Source organism: Coregonus clupeaformis, chromosome 16, assembly GCF_020615455.1.
Source record: "Coregonus clupeaformis isolate EN_2021a chromosome 16, ASM2061545v1, whole genome shotgun sequence".
Lineage (NCBI taxonomy): Eukaryota > Metazoa > Chordata > Actinopteri > Salmoniformes > Salmonidae > Coregonus > Coregonus clupeaformis.
The window spans coordinates 10995040-11008426 of NC_059207.1; the positions used below are offsets into that span (position 1 = coordinate 10995040).

The window sequence follows — 13387 nt, forward strand, 5'->3', positions numbered from 1 at the left end:
CTGGGGAAGGGTACCAAAGAAATTCTGCAGCATTGAAGGTCCCCAAGAACACAGTGGCCTACATCTTTCTTAAATGGAAGAAGTTTGGAACCTCCAAGACTCTTCCTAGAGCTGGCCGCCCGGCCAAACTGAGCAATCGGGGGAGAAGGGCCTTGGTCAGGGAGGTGACCAAGAAAAGAGCTCCAGAGCTCTAGAGTTCCTCTGTGGAGATGGGAGAACATTCCAGAAGGACAACCATCTCTGCAGCACTCCACCTATCAGGCCTTTATGGTAGAGTGGCCAGAAGGAAGCCACTCCTCAGTAAAAGGCACATGACAGCCCGCTTGGAGTTTGCCAAAAGGCACCTAAAGGACTCTCAGACCATGAGAAACAAGATTCTCTGGTCTGATGAAACCAAGATTGAACTCTTTGGCCTGAATGCCAAGCGTCAAGTCTGGAGGAAACCTGGCACCATTCCTATGGTGAAGCATGGTGGTGGCAGCATCATGCTGTGGGGATGTTTTTCAGCGGCAGAGACTGGGAGACTAGTCAGGATCGAGGGAAAGATGAATGGAGCAAAGTAAAGAGAGATCCTTCATGAAAACCTGCTCCAGAGCGCTCAGGACCTCAGACTGGGGCGAAGGTTCACCTTCCAACAGGACAACAACCCTAAGCACACAGGCAAGACAACGCAGGAGTGGCTTGGGGACAAGTCTCTGAATGTCCTTGAGTGGCCCAGCCAGAGCCCGGACTTGAACCCGATCGAACATCTCTGGAGAGACCTGAAAATAGCTGTGCAGCGATGCTCTCCATCAAACCTGACAGAGCTTGAGAGGATCTGCAGAGAAGAATGGGAGATACTCCCCAAATACAGGTGTGCCAAGCTTGTAGCATCATACCCAAGAAGACTCAAGGCTGTAATCGCTGCCAAAGGCTCTTCAACAAAGTACTGAGTAAAGGGTCTGAATACTTATGTAAATGTGATATTTCAGTTTTGTATTTATAATACATTTGCAAACATTTCTAAAAACCTGTTTTTGCTTTGTCATTATGGGGTGTGTAGATTGATGAGGGAAAAAAACGATTTCATCCATTTTAGAATAAGGCTGTAACGTAACAAAATGTGGAAAAAGTCAAGCAGTCTGAATACTTTCCGAATGCACTGTACCTAGGACACACTGAAACATTGGGTTGTTTACTTGAACTTTTCAATCCAGGCTTACATTGCTGCAGTGCAAGAAAATTACCATCCTGGACATCAAGTTACCAGTTCCAGTTCCCCAGATTCTTCTCAGGAATAAACTGTCCATTCACTGATGTTTGCCCTTCCTGTACAGATATCCTCTGACGAAGCCTAGTAGATCCAGAGCAGTGCTAACTAACCACTAACCAGGATGTATGAAATATAGCCAGTGCACTGGAGCCAGCTGGCTAATGGCTGCTCAGTGGACTACTGCATGTAGTGATGCTGCTGTGGTTTAGAGCTGTTAGAATGAAGCATAAAGCCATAGCATTAACAGTGTCTATATAGTTTAAATGGATGCAGAGAATCTACCTTCCTTGCATGTCTGCATACATGCACGCACGCACGCACACACACACACACACACACACACACACACAGCTGTTGTGAGCAGAACCATTAAACAGCCTTTTACAGTCAAGGCAACAGTCACTCCAACAACAACAACAACATGGAAAATTATCCTCATGGAAATGGACCGCATGAGAGTGGAAACACAAAACAATCGCCCAGTCTGCAACAGTATAGAGGCACATAAGCAACTGTGCTAACAAATAGCTACAGAACAGAAGCAAGTGTGAAGTTATCAGATACTATGCCAACTCAATAGATAGCTAGGAGAACCTAATTCATTGAAATGACTCCTTAGGGTTTCTGAGGTTTGTGGCAGCCACAACAGAAAACCGTGATCTGAAGATTTGCTATCCTGCCATAGACATATAAACCTCACTCCACGCAACATAGAACGAATTTGACTATATTATAAATCCTTTTGAAATTATAATTTCCATGATGCTAACTTTAAAAACCGAATTCATGCTGACGTAGCATTGTACTCTACATTTCCGGTCTTTTGATTAAACTCTAACTCTTAATGGCTGTGTCACGACAAAAATATCAACGCTCTGACCTCCATGTTCCTCGTCTCCCCACTAAACAAATTGGTTTTCCTCCGTAAACGCATACTCTCAAAGCAGAACAATTGTCCCTTAATTGTGTTCCTGCCGACCGGGCAGCAACAGCTTCACAACAGCCTGACGCTGGCATCGCTAGGAGAGCAGTAGCAGTAGCAGCAACAGCACTCTGGAATATCTAGGTCAGATGTATTTGTTTAGAGCTAATTGATGGTCTTGAACACAGCTCACTTTGGTACCTGTAGAAAAGGAAACTGTCTGTTCCAGCTCAATTCTTCCTGTCTTACAGAGAACCAAAGCAGAGAGATGCACTCATAAATGATGGCCTCTCTCTACACCTTCAGGGGATTTGTCCTGTATTGGAGCTTAAAGTAGCAGGGTAAGCCGTAAATGATAGGCTGTGAAACAAAGCCATGTCTTAGACAAAGACACTCGATTGATCTCCATGAACTCTTGACATCAACTGGATAACGTTGGAGGAAGTAGGCCATACCATTGGTCCATTGGTCAGACTGGACAGCTGATCAGGTGACTTCATAGTAGGGTATTTGTGTTTGGCTCGGGCTTCTAAGCAACGTGTCACATCAGTTATTGTCATCATGACATCATGTCTGCATGCTTAATAGAGCCAGCGGGGCGTCTTTCACATGTAGGCCCTACATAGCGCCATGGACCTGTGTGACACACTTAATGGACAGATGATGTCTGGAAGAAAGTGACAGCTAACAGAGACATTCACAAGGAGTGGCCTAAAATAACCTTTATGCCACTGTCCAGTCCACTGCCAACCTAATGCAACAATTGTTTGAATGTTGTTAAAATATGTCAATTTCAATGATACACTTGCTTTATGTGTGTGGAATCTACCCTCAACTAGCAAGCAAGTATTACCACTTCAGACAATGAAGTAGTCTTGAACAGTTCAAACATCTTTCAGCACATTGTCAGTTATGCAACCGTTCCAAAACAAGATATTAATGATAGTGGCTGTAGATCATACAGCTCTGTACAGAAGTACCTATCTTATGAATGACCCCGTCTCCTCTCTGTCTTACCCTCTCTGATATGCATGTCACGGTTTCGGCCGAGGCTGCTCCTCCTCCTTGTTCGGGCAGGCTTCGGCGGTCGTCGTCCCCGGAGTACTAGCTATCACCGTTTGATATTTTCGCTGTCTGTTGGTTTTGTCTGATTGTGTACACCTGTGTCCTGTTTAGTTGATTATGTCCTCTATAAGTTTCCCGTTTGGTTAGTTTTGTGTTGTGTGTTATTGTTCGCCTGTCATCAGGTCGGCTCGTTGTTTGTTTGTCGTCGCACTGTACTGTTTTCGTGCGCCTTGGAATACTAGCCTTTTGCGCATTGTTGCGCATCGTCCGCCTCTTGTTTGTTTTGAGGCCAGTGTTTTGTATATTTGTGGTCGTGTTCAGTAAAGTATTGGACTTAGCTTCTGTGTCTGCGTTTGACTCCTTCACCACATCTACATCAGCCGTTGTGACAGAATAACACACCACCATGGAGTCAGCAGAAGCAGCGGCGGCACCCAAGTCGCTGGAGGAACGGATCAGCCATCAAGACACCATGATCTGGCGACTTGAGGCCGCCATGAACGAGGTGGCGAACACTCTGCACCGTTTGGTCACCAGAGAGGTGCCCACACCTCCGCACACCTTACCATCAACATCGACCAGTCCTCCTCTTCCAGCACCGGAACTCAGCGGTATTCGGCTCTCGCTCCCGAGGGCATATGATGGTACCGCAGCCGGATGTCAGGGGTTCCTCCTGCAGGTGGAACTCTACCTGGCCACCATACACCCGGCGCCCTCGGGATACGAGAGCGTCTCCGCCCTCATCTCCTGTCTCACCGGCAAGGCGTTAGAGTGGGCTAACGCCGAATGGAGGGGAATAGACGCCGCCACCATCACCTACGCGGAGTTCTCCCGCCGCTTCAGGGCCGTGTTCGACCATCCACCAGAGGGGACGGCGGCGGGGGAGCGTCTGTTCCACCTTCGACAGAGGAGAAGGAGCGCACAGGAGTTCGCCCTGGAGTTCCGGACTCTAGCAGCGGATGCAGGGTGAAATGAGCGGGCCCTCATCGACCACTACCGATGTAGTCTACGGGAGGACGTCCGTCGAGAGTTGGCCTGCAGGGATTCCCATCTTACCTTCGACCAGCTGGTGGACATGTCCATCTGGCTTGACACCCTGCTGGCTACCCGCGGAAGCACCGAGTGGGGGTCGTCCATTCCACCCTCCAGCACCTCCGAGCCGAGCCCTATGGAGCTCGGAGGTGCTGGCGATAGAGAGAGGAGGAGGAGGAGCCCGAGGGGGGCTGTTCCCTGCACCAACTGTGGCCGTGGAGGGCACACTGCGGCTCGGTGCTGGGGAGGGTCTCCTAGGGGAGAGGACGACAGGCCACGCACTGGGGAGTCATTCCAGGTGAGTAGGCGTCCCACTTACCCAGAGCTCTCTATTGTGCACGTCTGTTTACCTGTACATTTTCCACAGGTTGCACCTCATTCCCAGCATAAGGCGCTAGTCGATTCAGGCGCAGCTGGGAATTTTGTTGATCGACATTTTCGATCAACAAAATTCCCAGCTGCGCCTGAATCGACTAGCGCCTTATGCTGGGAATGTTTAAAACTAGGGATTCCCCTTCTTCCGGTCGACGCCCCATTTCCTGTCCATGCTTTAGACAGCCGTCCCTTGGGATCGGGGTTGATTAGGGAGGTCACTGCGCCACTTAGGATGAGGACGCAGGGGGGTCATGAGGAAACTATTCAGCTATATCTGATTGACTCTCCTGCGTATCCGGTGGTGTTGGGGCTCCCCTGGTTGATTACCCATAATCCGTCTATTTCGTGGCAAGAGAGGGCTCTTAAGGAGTGGTCTGCCCAGTGTGTGGGGCGATGTCTAGGTGTTTCCGTGGGGGCGACCTCGGTGGAGAGTCCAAACCAGGTGCCCGCACTGCACATTCCCCCCAAGTATGAGGATTTGGCAATCGTGTTCAGTAAATCGAGGGCGACGCAGTTGCCTCCCCATAGGCAGGGAGATTGTGCGATAGACCTCCAGGCAGGAGCAGCGCTTCCACGGAGCCATGTGTATCCTCTGTCTCAGGAGGAGAAGAGAGCTATGGAGACTTACATAGCTGAATCTCTGAGACAAGGATACATACGGCCATCCACTTCCCCTGCGTCCTCGAGCTTCTTTTGTGAAGAAGAAGGATGGAGGTTTGCGCCCGTGCATTGATTACCGTAGTCTCAATCAGATCACGGTGAAATACAGTTATCCACTCCCGCTGATTGCGGCTATGACTGAGTCATTGCACGGGGCGCGTTTCTTCACAAAACTAGATCTCAGGAGCGCATACAACTTGGTGCGCATTAGAGGGGGCGATGAATGGAAGACAGCATTTAGTACCACCTCAGGTCATTATGAGTATCTCGTCATGCCATACGGGTTGATGAACGCTCCTTCAGTCTTCCAATCCTTCGTAGATGAGATTTTCAGGGACATGCAGGGGCAGGGTGTGGTCGTGTACATTGATGACATACTTGTGTACTCTTCCAACCGAGCCGAGCATGTAGCCCTGGTGCGTCAAGTGTTGAGGAGGCTGTTGGAGCACGACCTGTATGTCAAGGCAGAGAAATGTCTGTTTTTCTAGGAGTCGATCTCCTTTTTGGGTTATCAGTTGTCTGCGTCAGGGGTGAAGAGGGAGGTAGACCGTGTGTCAGCCGTGCGTAATTGGCAAACTCCAACCACTGTTAAAGAGGTGCAGCGGTTTTTGGGGTTTGCAAATTACTAACGGAGGTTTATCCGGGGTTTTGGACAGGTGGCAGCTCCCATAACGTCTCTGTTGAAGGGGGGTCCCGTGCGTCTGCAGTGGTCAGCCGAGGCGGACAGGGCTTTTGGGAGACTGAAGGACCTGTTTACTTCGGCTCCGGTGCTGGCGCATCCGGATCCCTCTTTACCATTTCAGGTAGAGGTTGACGCATCAGAGGCCGGTATTGGGGCCGTACTTTCGCAACTGTCCGGCAAGCCACCTAAACTCCGCCCCTGTGCTTTTTACTCCAAAAAGCTCAGACCGGCGGAGCGAAATTATGACGTAGGGAACAGGGAGCTGTTAGCCGTGGTACAGGCCCTAAAGGTGTGGAGGCATTGGCTTGAGGGGGCTCAACACCCTTTTCTCATTTTGACTGACCACCGTAACCTGGAGTACATCCGGGCAGCTAGGAGATTGAACCCTCGCCAGGTGCGGTGGAACATGTTTTTAGCCCGTTTCGTATTTAAGATCACGTACATCCCTGGGTCCCAGAACGGTAAGGCAGACGCACTGTCTCGGCGGTATGACACGGAGGAGAGGTCCGTGGAGCCCACTCCCATTCTGCCGGAGTCTTGTCTGGTGGCACCGGTAGTGTGGGAGGTCGATGCGGAAATCGAGCGGGCGTTGCGTACCGACCCTAGTCCTCCACAGTGCCCGGTGGGTCAGACGTACGTTCCGCTCGAGGTTCGGGATCGATTGATATATTGGGCTCACACGTCACCCTCCTCTGGACATCCTGGTATTGGCCGGACTGTGCACTGCCTTAGCGCTAAGTACTGGTGGCTAACGTTAGCCAGGGATGTGAGGGTTTATGTCTCCTCCTGCTCGGTGTGCGCCCAGTGTAAGGCGCCTAGACACCTGCCCAGGGGTAAGTTACAACCCCTGCCCGTTCCACAACGACCATGGTCTCACCTCTCGGTGGATTTCGTCACAGACCTTCCCCCCTCACAGGGGAATCCTACATTACTGGTCGTTGTGGATCGGTTCTCCAAGGCCTGTCGTCTGCTCCCAATGCCGGGTCTTCCTATTGCCCTACAGACCGCCGAAGCTCTATTCACCCACGTGTTCCGGCACTACGGGGTACCCGAGGATATAGTGTCTGATCGAGGTCCCCAGTTTACTTCCAGAGTCTGGAGGGCGTTTATGGAGCGTTTGGGGGTCTCGGAGAGCCTGACCTCGGGTTACCACCCGGAGAGTAATGGGCAGGTGGAACGTGTGAACCAGGATGTGGGTAGGTTTCTTAGATCGTATTGCCAGGACCGGCCGGAGGAGTGGGCGAGGTATGTCCCCTGGGCAGAGATGGCCCAGAACTCCCTCCGCCACTCCTCAACCAATCTAACCCCTTTCCAATGTGTGTTAGGTTACCAGCCGGTTCTGGCACCGTGGCAGCAGAGCCAGATCGAGGCTCCTGCGGTGGATGAGTGGATGCGGCGCTCGGAGGAGACGTGGAACGCTGCACACGTCCACTTGCAGCGGGCTATCCGTCGTCAGAAAGCGAGCACCGATCTCCACTGCAGTGAGGGGCCGGTGTACGCACCTGGTGATCGAGTCTGGCTCTCTACCAGAAACCTGCCCCTCAGCCTGCCCTGCCGGAAACTGGGTCGGCGGTTTGTGGGGCCTTTTAAAGTCCTGAGAAGATTGAACGAGGTGTGTTACCGATTACAACTACCTATTAACTATAAGAACATTAACCCCTCGTTCCATGTGTCTCTTCTCAGGCCGGTGGTAGCTGGTCCACTCCAGGACGATGAGATAAGTGAGACTCCTCCGCCCCCACTTGACATCGAGGGGGCTCCGGCGTACACAGTTCGGGCCATCTTGGACTCAAGACGTCGGATGGGGGTCTCAGTATCTCGTGGAGTGGGAGGGGTACGGTCCGGAGGAACGGTGCTGGGTGCCGAGGAGAGACATCCTAGACCCGTCTCTCCTGACTGAGTTCCACCGTAGTCATCCTACGCGCCCTGCTCCGCATCCTCCTGGTCGTCCCCGAGGCCGGGGTCGGCGCACGGTCAAGGGGGGGGTACTGTCACGGTTTCGGCCGAGGCTGCTCCTCCTCCTTGTTCGGGCAGGCTTCGGCGGTCGTCGTCCCCGGAGTACTAGCTATCACCGTTTGATGTTTTCGCTGTCTGTTGGTTTTGTCTGATTGTGTACACTTGTGTCCTGTTTAGTTGATTATGTCCTCTATAAGTTTCCCGTTTGGTTAGTTTTGTGTTGTGTGTTATTGTTCGCCTGTCATCAGGTCGGCTCGTTGTTTGTTTGTTGTTTTCCCTGTCGTCGCACTGTACTGTTTTCGTGCGCCTTGGAATACTAGCCTTTTGCGCATTGTTGCGCATCGTCCGCCTCTTGTTTGTTTTGAGGCCAGTGTTTTGTATATTTGTGGTCGTGTTCAGTAAAGTATTGGACTTAGCTTCTGTGTCTGCGTTTGACTCCTTCACCACATCTACATCAGCCGTTGTGACAATGCATTCCCAGTCTGTACTGAGAGAGTGGTCTGGCCTCATGCTATCTTCACTCAAGAAGAGCTCACACTGTCAGGGACAGACATCAAAAGGTTGGCTTCAAAGGCAACTTTGAACACCCTTCATCACACACACACTCAGGCAAGCACACACACACACATCAATAGACACACATGCACGCACACGCACGCGAGGGGCCCAACAGTGCAGTGGCTTAAAGGGGATTTCGGGATTTTGGCCTTTATCTACTTCCCCATAGTCAGATGAACTTGTGAATACCATTTTTATGTCTCTGTGTCCAGTATGAAGGAAGTTAGAGGTAGTTTCGTGAGCCAATGCTAACTAGCGTTAGCACAATGACCTTGAAGTCTATGGGTATCTGCTAGCTAGACTTCCAGTCATTGTGCTAACGCTAGTTAGCAATTTCACAAGTTAGCAACTTCCTTCAAACCGCAAGCAAAGACATAAAAATGGTATCCATGAGTTCATCTGACTCTGGGGAAGTAGATAAAGGGCCTCATTGCCAAAATCCCAAAGTATCCCTTTAAGCCACTGCACTGTTGGGCCCCTCGTGTGTGTGTGTGTGTGTGTGTGTGTGTGTGTGTGTGTGTGTTTGTGTGTCTCTTTAAGGGATCAATACATAGTACAGGTGTGCCTTCAGAGAGCTATGAGCTACGATAAGGAGAGAGGCTATTACTGAACCTGAGGAGAGTTATTACGCCAATGTCTACACATCTGGGCTCTCAAGTATCTAGGAAGTTGCTGGAGCGCTGTTGTAACATTTACAAAACTAAGACAGATTTTCCTTCAGTTTTGACAGAAATAGAGAGTCAATAAGACACTAAAACAAGTCTTTCTGATTGACACACACAATGATGATGATGAAGATATCTTACCAGCAAGAGGTTGAAGATGACGTGGAGGATGAGCATCCACAGGTATCTGTAGGCCATGTGTATTCCTGCCCACAGCCACACCAGGGACACCAGGGCAAACAGGTACAGCACCATGGGCACCTCTGAAACACACACAACAGGGCAGAGTTAGCCTAATACACAGTTAACACACAAAGGGATAAACACACAGACATACAGACACACACGTACGTACGCATAGACACACACACACACACACACACACACACACACACACACACACACACACAGAGATTCATATAGAATATAATGACATCATTCTTAGAATGAAATACATTATATTTTAACCTATGACAATCATATAATGCCTTTGATACTGTGAACCATCAGATCCTCCTCTCCACCCTCTCCGAGTTGGGCATCTCCGGCGCGGCTCATTCTTGGATTGTGTCCTACCTCACAGGTCGCTCCTACCAGGTGGCGTGGCGAGAATCTGTCTCCGCACCACGTGCTCTCACCACTGGTGTCCCCCAGGGCTCAGTTCTAGGCCCTCTCCTATTCTCTCTATACACCAAGTCACTTGGCTCTGTCATATCCTCACATGGTCTCTCCTATCATTGCTACGCAGACGACACACAATTAATCTTCTCCTTTCCCCCTTCTGATAACCAGGTGGCGAATCGCATCTCTGTATGTCTGGCAGACATATCAGTGTGGATGACGGATCATCACCTCAAGCTGAACCTCGGCAAGACGGAGCTGCTCTTCCTCCCGGGGAAGGACTGCCCGCTCCATGATCTCGCCATCACGGTTGACAACTCCGTTGTGTCCTCCTCCCAGAGTGCAAAGAACCTTGGCGTGACCCTGGACAACACCCTGTCGTTCTCCGCTAACATCAAAGCGGTGACCCGATCCTGTAGGTTCATGCTCTACAACATTCGCAGAGTACGACCCTACCTTACACAGGAAGCGGCACAGGTCCTAATCCAGGCACTTGTCATCTCCCGTCTGGATTACTGCAACTCGCTGTTGGCTGGGCTCCCTGCCTGTGCCATTAAACCCCTACAACTCATCCAGAACACTGCAGCCCGTCTGGTGTTCAACCTTCCCAAGTTCTCTCACGGCACCCCGCTCCTCCGCACACTCCACTGGCTTCCAGTTGAAGCCCGCATCTGCTACAAGACCATGGTGCTTGCCTACGGAGCTGTGAGGGGAACGGCACCTCCGTACCTTCAGGCTCTGATCAGTCTCTACACCCAAACGAGGGTATTGCGTTCATCCACCTCTGGCCTGCTGGCCCCCCTACCTCTGCGGAAGCACAGTTCCCGCTCAGCCCAGTCAAAACTGTTCGCTGCTCTGGCACCCCAATGGTGGAACAAGCTCCCTCACGACGCCAGGACAGCGGAGTCACTCACCACCTTCCGGAGACACTTGAAACCCCACCTCTTTAAGGAATACCTGGGATAGGATAAAAGTAATCCTTCTACCCTCCCCCTACCCCACCCCCCCCCCCAAACAAAAAAATATAAAACAAAATATATGATACATTGTAAAGTGGTTGTCCCACTGGCTATCATAAGGTGAATGCACCAATTTGTAAGTCGCTCTGGATAAGAGCGTCTGCTAAATGACGAAAATGTAAATGTAAATTTAATAAATTGGGAGTTTTTCCAAAAGTTCAGAGTGTCCTAAATGATCTCTGCTCTCTGTCCAGGCTTGGCTCTGGGCTGTGGCCCATCATAGTGTAGTGAGCTGGGCCCGGGGCAGCAGGCAGCAGACCAGGACCTTAGGGCTGATTAATGAAGCCTCTCTTAATCAGGAGGCTTTACTGTAGGTCACAGATCCTGGCACAGGGCTGCCTCGTACAGTAAACCTGTCTGCACGCACAAACACACTCCTACACCCACAAACGAATGCACACACCCACTGACTGGACGCTGTGCCAAGTGCTCAGCTAAGACTGGGCTCTAAGTAGTCCCTACACATGCTGGTGGGACCTAAAAGTGAGTGGTCCTGGTAACCCACTTTTTATCAGGACAGAACCGACCAAAACAAATAGGAGGCAGAGATATACCAGGTAGATGATATACCAGGTAGATGATATACCAGGGTGATGATATAACAGGGTGATGATATACCAGGGTGATGATATAACAGGGTGATGATATACCAGGGTGATGATATAACAGGGTGATGATATACCAGGGAGATGATATAACAGGGTGATGATATACCAGGGAGATGAAATACTGGACAGGATATGGCACATCGTACCCGTACCCCTAACCCTGTCAGACTCGGGCCCTGACAGACAGACAGACAGACAGACAGACAGACAGACAGACAGACAGACAGACTGGCTGAGCACTGGGATAGAAACCTTCTCAGAGCAGGCCTGAACCTCATCTATATTAGCATGCCTAAACCTAATCTATATTAGCATGCCTGCACCTCATCTATATTAGTAGGCCTGGACCTCTATATTAGCAGGCCTGAACCTCATCTATATTAGCATGCCTAAACATCATCTATATTAGCATGCCTAAACCTCATCTATATTAGCATGCCTAAACCTCATCTATATTAGCATGCCTGCACCTCATCTATATTAGTAGGCCTGGACCTCTATATTAGCATGCCTGAACCTCATCTATATTAGCATGCCTAAACCTCATCTATATTAGCATGCCTAAACCTCATCTATATTAGCATGCCTGCACCTCATCTATATTAGTTGGCCTGGACCTCTATATTAGCAGGCCTGAAACCCTATATTAGCAGGCCTGAACCTCTATAGCAGCAGGTCTGAACATCATCCATATTAGCAGGCCTGAACCTCATCTTTGACCCTCCATCTCTTATGCAGACTATTAATTAGGGTGACAAACAAAACAAGAACTCTCATTCAGGAGCCAGGAGAGGGCTGAGTCATTAAAAGGTGCAGCGCATCAATACATAGAGAGAGAGAGAGTGAGAGAGAGAGAGAAAGAGAGAGAGAGAGAGAGAGAGGAAGAGGAAGCGATGAAGCGAGAGAGAGAGAGAAAGAGAAGCGATGAAGAGAAAGAGAGAGAGAGAGAGAGAGAGAGGAAGAGGAAGCAATGAAGAGAGAGAGAGAGGAAGCGACGGAGAGAGAGAGAGGAAGAGGAAGCGATGAAGAGAGAGAGAGAGAGGAAGAGGAAGAGGAAGTGATGAAGAGAGAGAGAGAGAGAGAGAGGAAGAGGAAGCGAAGAAGAGAGAAAGAGAGAGAGAGAGAGGAAGAGGAAGTGATGAAGAGAGAGAGAGAGAGTGGAAGAGGAAGCGATGAAGAGAGAGAGAGAGTGGAAGAGGAAGTGATGAAGAGAGAGAGATAGAGAGAGAGAGGAAGAGGAAGCGATGAAGAGAGAAAGAGAGAGAGGAAGCGATTAAGAGAGAGAGAGAGAGAGAAAGAGGAAGCGATGAAGAGAGAGAGAGAGGAAGAGGAAGATGAAGCGATGAAGAGAGAGAGAGAGAGAGAGGGGAAGAGGAAGCGATGAAGAGAGAGAGGAAGAGGAAGCGATGGAGAAAGAGAGAGGAAGAGGAAGTGATGAAGAGAGAGAGAGAGGAAGAGGAAGCGATGAAGAGATGAAGAGAGAGAGAGAGAGGAAGCGATGGAGAGAGAGAGAGAGGAAGAGGAAGCGATGAAGAGAGAAAGAGAGAGAGAGAGGAAGAGGAAGTGATGAAGAGAGAGAGAGAGAATGGAAGAGGAAGTGATGAAGAGAGAGAGAGAGAGAGAGAGAGAGAGAAAGGAAGAGGAAGCGATGAAGAGAGAAAGAGAGAGGAAGAGGAAGCGATGAAGAGAGAGAGAGAGAGAAAGAGGAAGCGATGAAGTGAGAGAGAGAGAGATAGGAAGAGGAAGTGATGAAGAGAGGGAGAGAGAGTGGAAGAGGAAGCGATGAAGAGAGAGAGAGTGGAAGAGGAAGTGATGAAGAGAGAGAGAGAGAGGAAGAGGAAGCGATGAAGAGAGAAAGAGAGAGAGGAAGAGGAAGCGATGAAGAGAGAGAGAGAGAAAGAGGAAGCGATGAAGAGAGAGAGAGAGGAAGAGGAAGATGAAGCGATGAAGAGAGAGAGAGGAAGAGGAAGCA

The 13387-nt window shown here is 50.1% G+C and overlaps 1 protein-coding gene across 1 annotated transcript in view; it reads right to left on the minus strand.

The window, feature by feature from the left end:
• Positions 1-13387, minus strand: part of LOC121584425 (adhesion G-protein coupled receptor V1-like) — a 197916-nt gene that overhangs the window by 8625 nt on the left and 175904 nt on the right. The window contains exon 86 of the mRNA XM_041900302.2: positions 9309-9430. Within this exon, the coding sequence (XP_041756236.2) occupies positions 9309-9430 (122 nt within the window). The remainder of the gene's footprint in view (positions 1-9308; positions 9431-13387) is intronic.